The sequence below is a fragment of the Scyliorhinus torazame genome, chromosome 1 (assembly GCF_047496885.1).
Source record: "Scyliorhinus torazame isolate Kashiwa2021f chromosome 1, sScyTor2.1, whole genome shotgun sequence".
NCBI classification, from domain to species: Eukaryota; Metazoa; Chordata; class Chondrichthyes; order Carcharhiniformes; family Scyliorhinidae; genus Scyliorhinus; species Scyliorhinus torazame.
In genome coordinates this window covers 395,675,876-395,693,482 of record NC_092707.1, presented here as the reverse complement: position 1 = coordinate 395,693,482, position 17,607 = coordinate 395,675,876, and the positions used below count along the sequence as shown (strand labels likewise).

General features: G+C 41.7%; 1 protein-coding gene across 2 annotated transcripts in view; it reads left to right on the top strand.

Annotated features, from left to right (window-relative positions):
* nrbp1 (nuclear receptor binding protein 1) overlaps positions 1-16,248 on the top strand; it is a 107,401-nt gene extending 91,153 nt beyond the window's left edge. For both annotated transcript variants that reach the window (XM_072513386.1, XM_072513392.1), the window contains 4 exons: positions 374-427; positions 4,568-4,631; positions 8,704-8,759; positions 9,822-16,248. In XM_072513386.1, the coding sequence (XP_072369487.1) occupies positions 374-427; positions 4,568-4,631; positions 8,704-8,759; positions 9,822-9,920 (273 nt within the window). In that variant the 3' untranslated portion in view covers positions 9,921-16,248. The remainder of the gene's footprint in view (positions 1-373; positions 428-4,567; positions 4,632-8,703; positions 8,760-9,821) is intronic.
* The last annotated feature ends 1,359 nt before the right edge of the window (positions 16,249-17,607 follow it).

Below are 17,607 nucleotides of genomic sequence, written 5' to 3'. Positions count from 1 at the left end.
TTCAAAGATCTCAAGTGACTTGGCCTCCTGCAAGCTTTCTTTTATATTTTGTGAGCTGCTCAGTCACAATAGGTTAGAATTTGCAGGCCCAGTGAACTAGCATTACTACTTCATTAATGTAATCGCAAAATACAGCAGATGCTGGAAATCGCACATAAAAACAGAAAATCTGGAAAAACACAATGGGTCTGGCAGAGGAAAACCGAGTTAATGTTTCGAGTCTGTTTGACTCTTCAGAACTTCTTACTTGCATTTTCCTTTGTGGATTTAAAATAACCTGGAAGTTATTAGTTGAACTAAAATATCCACCTGTTGTGATGGAAGTGATGCAAGAATTGACCGCATGATTTATTTTTCTTTTGTATTTTCATAGGTCGTTCAGATGCATTGCAATATTGAGCCAGTTGATGAAGGAGCCAAGCATCACGTAAGCTCCTTCACTTCTATTAAATAAATACTGTGCTGATAGTTTCTTGTACGTACTTGTTTCCACATAGCTAATTATATTCAAGCTGTGTGAATGCTAATACTGGTGTTGAATGAGTGTATATTTATGACCGATTAGAGCACAGTCAGACAACTCACTGATGTAATTTGAAAGCATGACTCACAGCCAACCTGTGTTTAAAAATTGTGCTGCTATTGCAACTAGGTGTGTTATCTGACGCAATGTATCGTCCAGCACATTTATTTGTATTGGCAATTAGAAAACTCACAATAGGAAAAATTGTGTTCCATATTATTGCCTCTTAGATAGTTGTGCTGATTTTGTTTTAAAGAGTGGAGAGAACCTTGCTAATTCATATTCAATTGGTGATATTTTCTTTTAAAATCTCAGGCAACGACAACACGGTGGCGCAGTGGGTTAGCCCTGTTGCCTCACGGCGCCGAGGTCCCAGGTTCGATCCCGGCTCTGGGTCACTGCCCGTGTGGAGTTTGCACATTCTCCCCGTGTTTGCGTGGGTTGCCCCCACAACCCAAAGATGTGCAGGTTAGGTGGATTGGCCACGCTAAATTGCCCCTTAATTGGAAAAAATGAATTGGGTACTCTAAATTAAATTTTTTTAAAATCTCGGGCAGTCAGGAATAGGACATTTTGATCAGCATTTATCATTAAATTTGCTTTCTTTAAACTTTTGTGGCTGAAAATACTGACTCTTTCTGATGTCTGAGGCCATCGAAATGAGCATCAATTAACTGCTTGTTGGAGCAACTCTAAGCTGACCTCTCATGTTCTTACTAGATATTCGTACAGGAACACTAAATGATCACAAATCTTCCCCACCCCAATTCTGTTTTTTTCCATCCAGACTCCAAATCCAGCTTAGCTATGAGCAACTGCTGTCCGCCTTCATCAATTGGGAGCATGAGAACATTTGAGCCTCTTGATTAAGAGGTTGTGGATTTAAGCCCTATTCAAGGATGTGTCAGCTATGCTAAGGGAGGGGTTTGCATCTTTGGAATTATGTTTTAAACCTAGACACACTCCCCCTGTACCAGTTGATACTATTTGGGGAGAAGGAGATTTGCCTAGTCTTTTGGCAAGCATTCCTCCTTCAGTCAAAACCACTAGAAACATCTAACTGGTCATTTGTCTGCTCTTTTCTTTGCTGCCTTGCCATGCACATTTGAGGGTGTTAGTAAGTACCCTTCAAAAATAATGAAAAGACATGGTGAGGTGCTAGACAGATATGATATGAAAGTGCCTTTTTGCAGCCCTCGGTTAGATAAACTAATTTGCATTAACCAAGAATTGAACCTTATGTTTTCTGTTCCTTCAGTACTCTATCACAGGGTTTTCAAACTCAGGGTCACGATCCTTGGGTGGGCCATGGGCGGGTGGGTGTCGGGGGCATCGCGGAGCAATCGGTCGTGACGTTACCAATCGCGGGAAAAGCGGCCAATGGCCGCGGCCAGTGTTTAAAAAGGCCAGCCGTCGTCCTCGGGTGGATCCAGTGGTATGCAGGTCCGGAGCCGAGCAGGGGCAGACGGCTGCCTCCTGATGGCAGCGCGCTGTCCAGGACCAAATTTCTTTTTTAAAAACCATGGCGCCATGGCCAGAAGCAACGGCAGAGAACAGGTCATGCGCATGGCACATATACTGATGTCACGTGGCCTGTACATGTGTGCTTTCGGCGTGAAATCATGGAGGAGAGATTCCTGCATTTTGTAGCTGCCGGCAAGCAACAGGACTGTGAAGGATTGAAAATGGATCTTTTCGTAATAAATAAGCGAGGTCCAGAGACACAAACAGGCCAGGGTTTCACAACTAAATCTGCAGGAGAGAGCTGCTAAGGAGAGTCCACGTCAGGACAAAGCAGTGCTGGTGTGAGCTCCAGGACCTCTGGTGAACAATCATTATGAAGAAGGTGCAATCAGGAACAAATCAGGATGAAGATGTTTTCTTGCAGTATGACTTTATTAATTGTACCAGTCCAAATTCCAGTGTGTGTTATCTGCAGGGAAGTTCTGGTAAATGAAAGTTTAAAACCCTCTAAACCTCCAAGGCATTTGAAGACTAAACATGGCCAGTTCGAGGACAAACTTCTTGATTTTTTTTTCAAAGGATGCAACGAGAACTTAGTCCTTAGCAGAAATGTTACATTGAATGACAAAGCACAATTAGCCTCTTGCATGGTAGCTTACCATGTAGCTAAAGAGAAAATGCCTCTCACTGTAGCAGAGAGATTAATTCTGCCTGTAACAATAGACAGTTTGTATGGTCCTAGATGAGAGGTTAGCTGAAAAACTGAAATGCATCCCATATCGTGATAACACAATGGAATTCATGTCATTTGAGAATATAGATGCCCAGCTTATTTCAGCACAAGAGTTCACAATACATTTTAATGAAAGTGCAGACCTTTCAGATTGTGCAACCATGCTAGTTTACGTTAGGCACGATTGGCACAATAAATTTGTTGAGGATTTGCTGTGCTATCTGACTTTGCCAACTATCGCAACTGGCAGAGATTTATGAAGCATTGAGTAGTTACATGGTTGGAAAGTGCAGGCTCGACTGGGTTCATTGCAGAGGAATCACAATGATGGGACAGCCAACCTAACTGGGAAAAACAGCAGAGTTATAATAAGTATGAAGGAGGCAGCTGGTCAGGACATTGTTTGGAATCATTGTTTTATGCACCATGAGGCATTGGCATCGAAAGGAATTCCATCGGACCTTAAGGAATTGCGAAAGTTGTGAATTTCATTAAACGCAGTGGACTCAATACCAAACCTTTTGAGTCTTGTGTGTTCTGTTTTGGGGGCCGAGCACACACACATTGCTCCACACAGGAGTACGTTGGCTGTCAAGGGGTTGGGTGCTTGTCAGAGTTTACGAACTGAGGTATGAAATCCACGCTTTCCTCCTTGAAATCGTCCCCTCTGGTTGATTTGTTTGGTGATTACCTGGATGCTAACTGTGTCTTACCTTGCGGACATCTTTTCAATTCTAAATGAACTGAACTTCAAATTGCAAGGGAAGGTCATTGAAGTTTGGCAAGTGCGAATACAAAGCCAAACAACTACATGTTCCCACACTGCTGCAACACATAGAAGAAAACAGTGTCAGTAATGGAACTGTCAATAGACTGGCAAGCCTTGTTCAGTTGCATCTGGGTGTGCCGATCTACATTGTTTGCCGTTACTTTCCAGGGGAGAAGTTTTAGATTTTTGAGAGAAGCGGTGGGTGGAAAATCCCTTTCGGTTTGAGACCTCAGAGTCAATTATTAACTTACAGCTGACTCCAAATGAAGAGACTGAACTTCTGTACCTCACGTGTGACAGCACATTAAAAACACACAAGTCCATGAGTCTCTCAGCATTCTGAAGCAATGTCTCCGAGGAGTATCCAGTGCTGAGTAAAACAAGCATTGCCCTTCACAGTGACCCACATATGCAGGAGTGAATTTTCCGTCCTCACAAAGATGAAGACAGCACAAAGGAACCAGCTGAACTCTGCACTTGATATGCACATTGCCCTCTCCTCCTGTGAACCTTATTGGAGTGTGATCGTGAGCACCAAGCAGGCTCACCTGTCGCATTAAAAGTAAGTGAAAAGGAGGGCAGCGAGGTGGCACAGTGGCTAGCACTGCTGCATATGGCGCTGAGGCCCCGGGTTCGATCCCGGCCCCGGGTCACTGTCTGTGTGGAGTTTGCACATTCTCCTCGTGTCTGCGTGGGTTTCACCCCCACAACCCAAAGATGTGCAGGTTGGGTGGATTGGCCACGCTAAATTGCCCCTTAATTGGATAATCTAAATTTATTTTAAAAAGTAAGTGAAAATGGTGTGTTGCAAAGGGCAGCCAGCATGGGTCCCACGAAGAAGAGTTTGAAAATCACTGCTCTATTACATGGTATGCTTATCCAATAAGCCACTGAGGGCACTTTACACTTTTTTTGTAACTGTTTGTAAACTAAACAGTTAGAATATCACGGGGTCAATCATGAGTTGATATAAAAACCGTAGTGTGCTTGACAGTTGATGTTTAATATCAGCTGATTACTTAGGGGGAAAAGAGAAAACATTTCCTTATTTGTTGCTGTGATTCCTTTTTTCCTTCAGTTAACTCTACTCTTGAAACTAGAAGACAAGCTAAATAGACACCTCAGCTGTGACCTGTTGCCCAGTATGTATCTTCATTTATTACTTTGTGCACTTCTGAATTTTACTTCTTTAACAGAATACATGGTTTGTTTAATTCCGCAGAAATTTAAATTAGACTACTGAATTGATCGAATAAATCATAATTTAAAATTAAATTGTTACAGGGCAGTGATAGGGAAGGGGTGTTTTTAGACATTAAATGTTTATCTTAGCTTTATTTATATAACTTCATCTCACATCCCAACATAATGCCATAAACCTTGATCATTTTTCAGAACCACCTTTTGATGCTCCCACGTACTTTTGAGATGAGCTGACCAAACAAAATTTCAGATTGCATCATAATTGCTTTATGTTCGTGTAATACATTCTGACTTACGATCCAATGCCCTCCAGATGCGCTCTTAATCAATTTTCTTTGTTATTTCTCACACCATTATCATTGATCATCCCCAAATCCTCTCCATCTTGGAGCAAATCTCACATGTCAAAATGGGGCATCATGATGCATTGTGGGCCATCAGCATCAACAGAATTTTATTCAATCACGACCTGTCACCTCATGGTCTGACGTATCCCTCACTCTAACGTTAAGCCAGAGAACCAGCGCTGGGCCAATGAAGAGCATTCCAGGAGGCACATGTTAGGAGTGGAATACTCTCTACTTGTTTGGGTGAATGTTGTGGGAGTTTCACCGGCAGTTATTCAACTATGGGGTACTTCACTCTCCAACTGACCAGATGACATTTAAAGTTGAAGTTCAGTTTAAACTTTTACAGCAAGCTAGAGCCAGGGAACTGAACTAACTGGCTTGCTAGTTCCCCAAGCCCAGAAAATACAGGTCAATTATACGTCTCCCTGTTATCTGAAGTAATTAAGATACACCAATCAAAAGAACACACTTGTTCAAAAATTATCCATGTCCATTCGCAATTTAAAAATTAGGATTACATAATGCAATATACGCAAGTCTAGTTGCCAATCATAACCAAGGCAGGTACACAGTATTATAATGTGCCAGGTGCATAGGGAGCCACCAAGCTCTGACAGTTAGATTAAGTAGATGCCTGAGCTATAGCGCACCCCCCCCCCCCCCCCCCAACTCCTTTCCATTGTCTTGTGTTTTCTGATGATCAAGTGAGTGGCAATTGCCTATCGGTCAAGTTTCTGTGCAGGCATCCTTGCCTCAGTTACAAGTCCTTGGGAGTTGAATCTGTTGTCATAGCAATAACCTGAGGTTATCTATTTCCAGAACCTTCGATGTCTCTGCAAGCAGGAGCTCATGTGAGCCCTTGGGTTTTAATTTAAACTTAGTATATAGATTTGTACCTAAATCTACCTTTTTACACCTAAATCTCCCTCTTCAATGAATGAGGGCTTTAACAACACTCGCTCAACATAGTCTAGGGTAATGGAACTCACATGATTGGCACTCCCATCCATGACTTTAAATATTCACTCCTTTCACCAAGGCTTTTTTGATGGCACCTTCTGAATCTGTAACCTCCACCATTAGAAGAACAAGGGCAGCAGAAGAGTACCGGCATCTGCAAGTTCCACAACAAACTGATTTTGAATGATATCTTCATTCCTTCAATATTGCTGGGGCAGGGGCGGCATGGTGGCGCAGTGTTTAGCATTGCTGTCTCATGGTGCCGAGGACCCGTTTGAGCCTTCTCCCTGTGTCTGAGTGGGTCTCACCCCCACAACCCAAAGATGTGCATGGTAGGTAGATTGGCCACACTAAATTGCCCCTTAATTGGACAAAAAAAGAATTTGCCACTCTAAATTTATTTATTTTTTAAATATATCACTGGATCAAAATTGTGAAGCTCACTTCTAAACTGCACTGTGGGTTTATCTACACCACATGGACTGCAACAGTTCAGAAGATGGCTCAGCGCCATTTTTTTTCCCTTAACTTCTCAGTTCATTTTTTTCCAATTAAGGGGCAATTTAGCGTGGCCAATCCACCTATCCTGCACATCTTTGGGTTGTGGGGGTGAGACCCATGCAGACACGGGGAGAATGTTCAAACTCCACACAGCCAGTGACCCGGGGCCAGGATCAAACTAGGTGCTATGAGGCAGCAGTGCTAACCACTGCACCACCATGCTAACTGGCTCACCACCATCTTGAGGGCAACTTTGAATGGGTAATAAATATTGTCAGTGATGCTCATCCCATGAATAATTTTTTTAAAATTCTAGTAATATGTTCATGTCATTTTAGGAGATGGTTACTACTTCATGTATCTATATTTTTATGAACATCAAGATCTGTCTTGCAGTATTGCAAATCATCTCCATAACTGGGCCAAGTGCCTCTGAAGATAATGCTACTTGTTACCCTTCCATATATGCCCCCCTGGTTGCTCGTCATTGTGAACAAGAGGAATTATATAGAACACCAGGCTCTTGTCTTTCTCCCATTCCCCCTCGCCACCAAACCCACAAGAAGACAAACAAAACTTCAGACTCTTTCAATTAGCAACATCCAGGAATGTTGATGGAAATCTGCAAGTAGCTCAATTCAAATATTTGGGATGCAGATGAATTACACCCTTAAAGGGCAGTGAACGTTTTAAACAAGTGAGGTTTTTCAGTCAAAACGGTGAACAAACTTTTATTTTGGACAAAACACTTTCAAGTTCTTTGGATGAATCCTTGGGTATTTGCAACGGTGCCTAAAAGCAGAAAGAGCAGTATGAGAAATGGGGCTATCAAATCACTCCGGCAGGTTGTGGACTATGTAGAACATGATTCAGTCACAATTTTGAAGAACGCTGAAGTCCTTACATACAGTTGTCACTATCTGGGTAATACAACTGTGGGGCCATTTCTGTCTACCTCAGGAGGCACGTCTGCCAGCAGTTCGGTGACATAATATGAAATTGTCTGACTTTCACCAATTGGCACAATATTGTTCCCCAGACAATGTTTCAGCATCATTGATACTGATGCGATTTAGTGGCAACTGCAATGTTGAGTTTCTAAGTTAGCCACTTCTATCTTTAACTGTTAGGAGAACTTATAGACAGTGGTTTCTTGGTACTTTATCTTGCTGTGTTGCAGGTAATTAGAGCACTGAGTCGCACTTGATTCTGGGCAAGTTTTTGTTGGTCCTTCCACAGTCCAAAGATGTGCAGGTTAGGTGGATTGGCCATGCTAAATTGCCCTTAGTGTCTAAAATTGCCCTTGGTGTTGAGTGGGGTTACTGGGTTATGGGGATAGGGTGAAGGTGTGGGCTTGGATAGGGTGCTCTTTCAAAGAGCCGGTGCAGACTCGGTGGGCCGAATGGCCTCCTTCTGCACTGTAAATTCTATGATTTTGGCAGAATGTGTTGCATTCTGTCTGGGGTGGAGAGAATGATGAGAGTCCCTAGACATCTCATTAACCTTTCTTAAATTATTTCTTTTAAATAAAAAAAAATTTTAGAGTACCCAATTAATTTTTTCCAATTAAGCGTGGCCAATCCACCTACACTGCACACCTTGGGGGCCAAACCCACGCAAACATGGGGAGAAAGTGCAAACTCCACACTGACAGTGACCCAGAGCCGGGATCGAACTTGGAACCTTGGCGCCGTGAGGCAGCAGTGCTAACCACTGTGCCACCGTGATGCCTCTCATTAACTTTTCAACAGACTAATCTTTGGGGAGGGTGGAAAATTTAATGGGGATAAGTCTTGAGGTAGTTAATAAAAATGTAAATGTCACCGCAGTGCCAGAGGACCATTGGCTGCTCTCCCCTTTTGAAAGCTGCCAGGTGATGATTTAACCTGAGGGTGACCACACCTCTGGCGAGGGGCAAGGTTCAGAAGGCGATGCCTTCATGAATAACCTCAGGTGATAATGGTAATTGAACCCACGCTGTTGCCGTCGGTCCACATCACGAACCAGCTGTCCATCCAACTGGACTGATCAGCCACCCCCAGTGCGGATTCAGAAAATGATATGGGGAAGAGGTTAATGTTTAGTAATGTCATCTTTGCCAGAACCGCCAACTGAAACAGCAAGGCTATAATTACCAGAAGCAAGGTCGCTGGTTGTCCAAGCACAGTTAGTGACGCTAACATTTCTCTGTTCCTTCCAGATGAGAGCTGTCAGGAGCTGGCAGCAGAACTTGTTCAGCTGGGATTCATCAGTGAGGTAATCTGTTAGTTTGTTTTTGAATTTTTAAATGCTTATGGCCCTTCATTTTTGCTTATTATTAGTCTCTCCCTCATTGCTAGGTTTTGGTTACCTAAATGCTGCAACGATGCATTACCCATGTGAAAATTCCCCACATGTGATCCTGGACATGCATATTGGTTGACATATGTAACAAAAGGAATTGAAAAATATTTCTAACTCCTATCTTTTGACTATCATATTTCAATTGTTAGAACTATAATTCACATCATCATTGAACCTCTCGTGTGAGTTATAGTCAAAATCTGAGCTACTGACTTGGTGACTATTTTCTAAAGATAAATATGAGTATACAAATAAGGAGCAATAGGTCATTCAACACCTCGGTCTGCTCTGCCATTTAATAAGATCATGGCGGATCTGATAGTAATCTCAAATCTATGTCCTGCCTACTCCAGATAGCTATCCAGATAGCCAGATTGCTTACCAAGAATCTATCCACCTCCGCCTTCAAAATATTCAAAGCTACCTTTTTAGGAAGAGAGTTTTAAAGACCCATGACTCTCCGCGAAAATGTTTCACCTCACCTCCATTTTAAATGGGCGACCCCTTATTTTTGAACGGTGATCCCTAGTTCTAGATTTTCCCACAAGAGGAAATACCCTGTCCAATCTTTCCTCTTTGAGATATTCTGGATCCAATGTGCATTTCACAGCTCCAGGCTGGTTGCATGGAATATTTGCAATTCTATTCTAATTTTTTAATATTCTTTCATTGGATCTAGTCTGTGCGAAGTCTGCACATTCTCCCCGTGTCTGCATGGATTTCCTCTCGCGTGTCCCAAAAGACGTGCTTGTTAGGTGAATTGGACATTCTGAATTCTCCCTCCGTGTACCCGAACAGGCACCGGAATGTGGCGACTAGGGGATTTTCACAGTAACTTCATTGCAGTGTTAATGTAAGCCTACTTGTGACAATAATAAAGATTATTATTAGTAATCGAAGAATATTCCTCTTGTTAAATGTACAAAATGTGTTTTTTCTGTCTTGTCATTGCATTTTCCAATCATCTTTGAACAGATTGACCAGAGCAGGTTAACCACTTTGCTCGAAGATGCATTCAGCAAATTCTTCTACAGCAGGAATGGATCTCTCTCCGATGTCACCGTCTCGTCATAGCTACGCTCGAGTCACCATTGACACAGTTACTTCATTACCAGTCTGAGATGGGCAAAAGACGGCATCACAGGAAGCCATGCATTCTGGCTCAATTGCATGTTGTAGTAGGGTGATGTTGAGTTCCCAGCTACAAATGGTGAACATCCCACCGTTGAAAAGTTCTTTTGTCAGTATTATGTCCCATCTGTGCTTCTCCTGTGACTGTCGTATTTTCTTTCGCCGTATGACTAGCAGAGCGCTGCCACATTGGAAAGGTGCTTTTCTCTTAATGGGAGTATATGTGGGCTGGAGGCAGGATTGGGGGAGGGTGGGGGCGGCGGGGGAAGGCTGCTTAAACTGACATGGAGGCACCACAGGAGAGATTAAAATTAAAAGAAATAAGGGGTCTGCACATAATGAAGTATCACTAGATACGTTTTTGTGAACTCTTTCAATATGTTGTATCGCTTTATATATACATATATATAGCCAGTGATGTGCATGTTTCCTCTATGTTGTATAATCTGCACATTTGTTTTCCAAGATGGGGGATGCTGGGTGATTTTTACTGACTTCCTGACAGTGTTTCAAAAATCTCACGTGAAGAGGTCACCCAATGAAAGAAAGTTCCTACTATTTTTCAGTGATGATCACAACCCTAGTGGTTATCTAGTCTTTTTGAGTGGCCAGTTCAGTGAACATATCCAAATTGGTCAGTGGAATTTCAGTGAACAGTTTTGGATCCAAGCACACAATTGAAACATCCCACTGGCATTTCTCCGATGTGTGTAAAATTCCTGACCTGGAAACAAATTTTCATTGCAAATTAGGTACAAGTCTTAGGAGTCAATTGATACACCGGGGCTGCCTTTATTTTAACTGAATGCTTTATTGAAACCTTCCTTCATCCTGTTCCAGTCTTTTATGTAAAGCCAAACAGTGATACAGACCTGTAATCCTTACTCTGTAGTATTTTGAGTTACGCGTGCCTGAGGTTGTGTAGTAGTTCCTGCTTTTTGTTTTGATACAAGAGCACACCATTGCGATTGTATTGATCATTTGTTAGCCATGTGTTCCTGTGAGGTCAGTTGGCCAAAGGAAGTTGAGATGATTTGTGTTTCATCTTCTGTCTTGAGCCAAATAGTGCACAGTGCCCTAAATATTATGGGCATTTTTTTTTCGTTATTTTAAATTGTGAGCAAAAGAGAAGGGGTAAAGTCCGTTTGCAAGAAGCAGTTTGCCAGTAACCTTTTCTGATTAAGTCTTGCATTTTCTCATCTTAGTTTCATGTATATGTTTTGGAATGTTTCAGCTCTTTCTGCACATAGACAATGGAATTTTCAGATAAAGGGAACTGAGAGATACTAATATAAGATGGTAAAAAGAATAATTCTGTGTGGCGTGGGCAGGGTGGGGGGAGAATTTGAGACTTAATTAGAATTGCTGTAACTTTTGAGAATTGCAAAACACTGTATTGTGGCATTGTTTAAAGCCCTGTCTGCTTTTCATGCAGCATTCATTGGAGCAAATATACTGTGCTGAAAAAACAGTGCGTGGCTGTTCTTTTGTTGTTAACCCTGATTGAGTAGCAAAACATTGTGTTTTGTATCTATCTGTGTGGGCGACTGCTTTTCAGGTCCGTCCCCCCCCCCCCCCCCCCCCACCCACCCACCCACCCCCGCCTTGCAACTTGTATATTGAAGTTGTCTGATGGTTGCCCATACCGCAGTACCAGAAAATTCTCAACACCATTCCATGTATATTGTGGAGCATTGCTTGCTGTGATTTTCTTTTTAAAAAAACACCCCTTTCTTTGTTTGAACTATTTGGTCTGCAATTCATTCACACTTTTTTGGAGTGTGCCGTCAACCATAGAGCTTTGAATTCAAAATTACTGAGGACTAGTATTTTGTTAAAATTGCTTTTGGAAATTGATTTTTGGAAAAACTTTCTACTATGTTGTCGCCTCCTTGAGTTTAATAAAATTGGGACAGCATCCTGATACTGTGTCACAGATGCATCGCCTTAACATTAAAGACCAGCGCAAAACTGGTTTTGATAAGTACACATTAGGCACGAGAGACCAATAGTCAAGTTTGTATCTATCTGCAGTTTCAAGACTGGATCCCAGAATCTGAAAGTTGCACTTTTCCAGTTCTTCAGCTGATCGAAACCTTTGAAGTAACCCTAAATTGTAGAGATGTGAAAGAGTCTACATCACTTGTCCTTTGGGTGTAAGTCAGTTCTGTTAATCATGGTATTTTTCTTCAGTGACAGTTTGTTGCTTATCTGGGGGAAAGCTGAGTCTTTTCCAATCCTGAAATGATGCACTATGTAGTTTCTACTAAGGTTAAACACATTATTGTGCAATGTCATGATCTATCTTGCTTGAGGTGCAGAGGACTGATCAAAGGTGGAACTGACTTGCAACCCAAGTTCAAAAATATGGATATCTCAAGCAATGTTCATAACCTTTAAAACCAAAGTAACATAAGATTGCAAATAAGGTCAAATTGTGTCTTGGTCACTTGTCTCCAGTCAGAGTTGACGAGGCTTGCCAGGCACTTAAGATTACAAAGGCTAATTAAACCTGCCTTTAAGATGCACAAGAGTCCAGAAGTTCAAAAAGTTCCCTATTGTTTTTAGCCTCCCTTTCCCACAAAAACCTTTCCAAACGTTTTTATGAAAATTAGTTTGGACTCCAACTGCCCCTCTAACAAAAATGCAACATAATTTGTAATTCCGTCTGAATTTTGCATTTAATCCAAGTGAACAACGGCCTGGAGATCTTCCTAATTTTTGTTAGCCATGCCATCTCTCCGAATGTAAATGTGTTGATGGTTTTGGACACCAGGTTAAATGTGTTGCCACATACTGATTAGCATTGAAGAAATGACTATCATTTCAAGTGTTTAGCACCCAGAGCGCAGGTCAAAATTGGTGAGAATTGTTTCAAACAATTCCCTTAAATTGTGTGTGACAGTAACTTGTTGCGGCAGAGGTGATTCTTAAAAGTGTAATTCACCATTAACTTGAATGTTCCTTTTTCTTAATCCAATAGCTAGTAGTCACAAGAGAAATTTGATTTGACTACTTTCCAAAAATGTCAGTAAATAGTTTTACTGGGAGGGTGGGGAAAATGCACATAGGAAAAATTGAATATTCTGTTTCCGACCATCTCCATTCAAGTCGAGGTTTTCCATTTTAAAAAATTTATAAAGGATTGCTACTTACAATCCTTGGGTTGGGTCTGAAAAAATCGGATTAATTTGTTTTGGATTTGAAAGGAAAAAAGTCTTTAATAGTCCCTTGAGTATGCTTAGGCATTTCTCTTTTCAAAGTGGCAGGAATGCTCAATGGAAGCTTGCTGAATAAATATATTTTTCATGGTAGTCAGCAGAGTATTAGTTACGACTGTCTGAAGTGCTGCATTACTGGTGTGTATATATAGCAGTTTCAGTGGAGGAATCCAACAGGACAGAGTCGCCTGTCCATTTTGTCTCTTTGTTACTGACTAGCTGCTTGTTAACTGAAAGAGAAATAGTTATAATGTAATCTTTTACTCCCTTTTCCTAGCAATGACCGAGGAGCAAAGATAGGGAAGCGCAGAGAATATTGACGGGTTAGGCTGCATTATTTGTGTTATTTGACTCTTTTAGCCCTGTGACACTTGTGGACTGTGGAAGAGGAGGGAAGTGGTCAAGGAAAAATGTTGATATTTGCCATTTTTGATGGGCTGGGAATTCTACCAATTAAGTCTTGTTAGGAGAAGAATGTAAGCACATGGGATACTGTGAATTTTCCATTCTCAAGTGATAAGCAAACGTTTTACACTGTTTACACAATGAATTTTTGAATCTGCTCTCAGTGCTGTGATTTGGTCCGTTGACAAGATGCCAATGGTCCTTTTCCTTGTCGTGAGAAAAAAATTAATTCTAGGCTGGGATTGCTTTAATTCCTTTAAACATTTCCTTTGGCAACATTGGCTGTGGGTCTTGAAGTAGACTGGTACAATTTGTTCTACCTTGTTCTTCTTTGGAACCAATTGGTGTCTATCCTGGGTTGATGGAATGACACTGACAGTGTTTACAATTTGGGGAGGCACAATTTTAAAATGTTGTTGAGTTGTAGCATTCAAATGCTTGCTAATGTCATGTTTTCACACTGGACAACTGAGATCAGTTCTCCAGGCTGCAATCATTGGGAGGTTATCACACACATTTTACCCAATAGTAGATTGTTCGCTCACAACTGTTACCCACTGATATCTGATACTCTAGGACATTAATAGGCAACCTAGGCTTGAGTGGTGGCCCTCCTTCATCTCAATGGCCACAAGGTTGAAATCAAACTTATTTGCTAACCATGGCCCCATGAATAAGATTAAATACATTTAATAAATGCTGATTATTTCATAACTAGTTAGAAAATGCTTAATTTATATATTAATAAAACTGTCATCGACTTTAAGTGGTTAAAAACAAAATAAATATTGACATTTTGGGCGCAGAGGGCATGCATTGCCCATGTTCTGTGCAATCAGCAAGCAACTCCACCTTCCCTTTATGTGCATATCATTTCAGTCATACAGATAGGGAAAAAGAACTACATGGATGGAAATCAGTGGAATGTGGCAACACGCTTGGGCAATGTTCCACAAAATGTCTCATGGTTCACACTCGGAACCCATTTCGGCTGCATGTGGCCCCCAGGCTGCAGGTTGCCCACCACTGCTCCAGGATGATGCAATTTGTTATTCATCATATCCTGGGTTTCTTGGACTGCCCATGAGAGGAGGGAAGTGATTAATTTTTGCTTCAAGACCATCTTGAAGTCTAAACCTGCTGTATAAATAGCACATCATGGCACATGCTGGTGCTTACGAATACATGCCACCCAACAGAAATTGGCCTCGAGATTGACAGCTTCACATGTGGCACGGTAGCATTGTGGACAGCACAATTGCTTCACAGCTCCAGGGTCCCAGGTTCGATTCCGGCTTGGGTCACTGTCTGTGCGGAGTCTGCACGTTCTCCCCGTGTGTGCGTGGGTTTCCTCCGGGTGCACCGGTTTCCTCCCACAGTCCAAAGATGTGCAGGTTAGGTGGATTGGCCATGATAAATTGCCCTTAGTGTCCAAAATTGCCCTTAGTGTTGGGTGGGGTTACTGGGTTATGGGGATAGGTTGAAGGTGTTGACCTTGGGTAGGGTGCTCTTTCCAAGAGCCGGTGCAGACTCGATGGGCCGAATGGCCTCCTTCTGCACTGTAAATTCTATGAAAATGTTATTGCAGGTTTTGGAGAGAGAAAACCCCACATGCCAGTGAGCGTTATTTGGCTATTGTGCAGCTGGCAGTTATGTTGACACAATTTTGCAGTGGCCCCCACTCTCATCTTTGGGGATTCTGGCGATAACTACAAAGATGCTAAAATGTTTCGCGTAATTAGTCATCATATGAACTGTGCTGGTGCCAAAGGCAGTTGCTCTTATGATATGAGACTTTTGAAAATAAGTTAATTCTATTTTCCTGCTGTGTTCAGCAGCTAGCCATAATAAGCATCTCATGGCCTTTTAAAAATTCAAATAACAGTGCATTAATGGAGCAATGCAATGTATAACGTTAGGCTTGAGGTTGAGTTGTACAGGAATTCCCAATCTTGACTGATTCAAGAGAAGAGACACTGAGCAAAATGCCAGCTATATCCTGATTGTGATCCAAAAAACATTTTCAAGCAAATTGCCCCTTGGGACAAACCCCAATATGCCCTACAGAATCTCAAATTAAACTCCATTGCAGATCTGGATTTGTTCAGACCAGAGTGCAATGAAATAGGGGTATGGTCAATTTCTTCCTTAAAATCTTAAGCTTGTATCCCTTTCTCTCTTTCAAGCTATTTCTCACCATCTTCCTTGCTGTGCTTGAGGCTAAATGGATGCAAGTGAGAGTTCAGATCTGAATTTTAATTCAAACATTTTACTGATTCCCATAAACATTCAAGTCTGAAGTAACATGGGTGTGAAAATGCCCAGTTTGGTTGTAGTGGGGTGATGCAGTAGTGTTGCCCTAGGTTGTGTTTGAAGGAATGCAATTGCTTTTGCCCCAGTCCTAAGGAATTAAGGGAAAAGCTTACTTGTTAGCTTTGCACAATGTGGTGATGCCTTGCAACATTTTATTTGTTATACTAGTTCTGTATTGTACCAAAACCCTTATTTAAATGCAAAATGTGTAAATATGAAAATAGAAAGAACTTTGAAGGTGGGCTGAAAGAATTTTCAACTTTTTTAAAATGGTCAATCAAACCGCTTTCACATTTTGTTCAGCTTTGTTGAAATAAAAAAGTATAAATTTCCATGTTGTAAGCATACTTATTGGAAAGATGGTGGGTGTACAGAAGAACACACAACTTGGAAGCAGCAGTAGACCATTCAATCTCTTGAGTCTGCTCCACCATTTGACACTATCATGGCTGATCCACTTGTGACCTCAGCTCCATGTCCCTGTCTGTTCCCCCCTACGCCTTAGATAAATGATTGACAAGGGAATATGCCTTAAAATATTCGGTGACTCCGCGTCCACTGCTCTCTGGGAAGGGAATTCCACAGACCTAAAGATCCTCCGAGAAAAGGCTCTCATCTTGATCTTAAATGTGCAACCCCTAATTTGAAACTCCATCACAACGGGAAACATCCCCTTGGCATCCATTTTGTGTCTCACCCCTCCGGATAGTCTTTCAATAAGATCACCTAAATTCCAGCGGATACACGCCCAGCCTTTCCTCATAAGACAACCCTGACATCCCCAGAATTCAGTTGAGTGAACCTTCTCGGAACTGCTTCCATTGCAATTATAATCCCTAAGTAAGGAGACCAAAACTACACAATCTGTGCTCCATTGAACATTTCTGAATACCAAATGGCTTAAGCTCTATGCTGCTTTCTCAAGCTTTCATCTGGATTTTATTCATCTTTCTAGTAGTCCAGGTGTATTGTACTTCCAGCATCCTGCAGGCACGTTATTTCCTGCCTAGTTAACACTCCACTTTCTCCTGAAACTGTTGCCTGCTAATTATTTTCACATGGGTACATGACGACAATGCCTGTATTTCAAGATGCTCCTTGGCCCCAAAATGCTATATAAATACACATTGTTTAGGTGTTCCCAAGTTAGTTTCTGATTTTTGTTGCTTATTCATCTGCGATGAATTAATCTTTTAGTTGCCTGGATTTGCTTTGATGTTTTGTTGGGAACAAACTGATTTTCAAAATGAGTTACCTATGTTATTAGATTCCCTCATGTCATCTCTTCATGAATATTTGTTTTTAAGTGCAGTTTTCTGCTCCCCCTTGGGCATTGGCTGCTTGCTAAGGAGCTGTTTCACTGATGGTTGCTATCTGATACCTTGCTGACGTAACCATTATTCATGTGAGCCTTGATGCTGTAGTGTTACCTATTCCAACAAAGTGGCACCACTAGTAGGACCTGATTCTGCCCTTCCATCTGAAGGCAGAGACCACTGGATAATGTTAATCCTTGCCTCTTCTGAGGCTAATAATTTTACCACTGGGGTTATTCAGCAGAACACAGACTAAATCGAACCTAGAGGCCTTCCTGGTTTGTTCAATCATTGGAAAATGCACAATCCTGATATCTCACAATCAACTGCGTAGGAAAGCCTCAAACCAGGTGGTGCAGTGGTTAGCACTGCTGC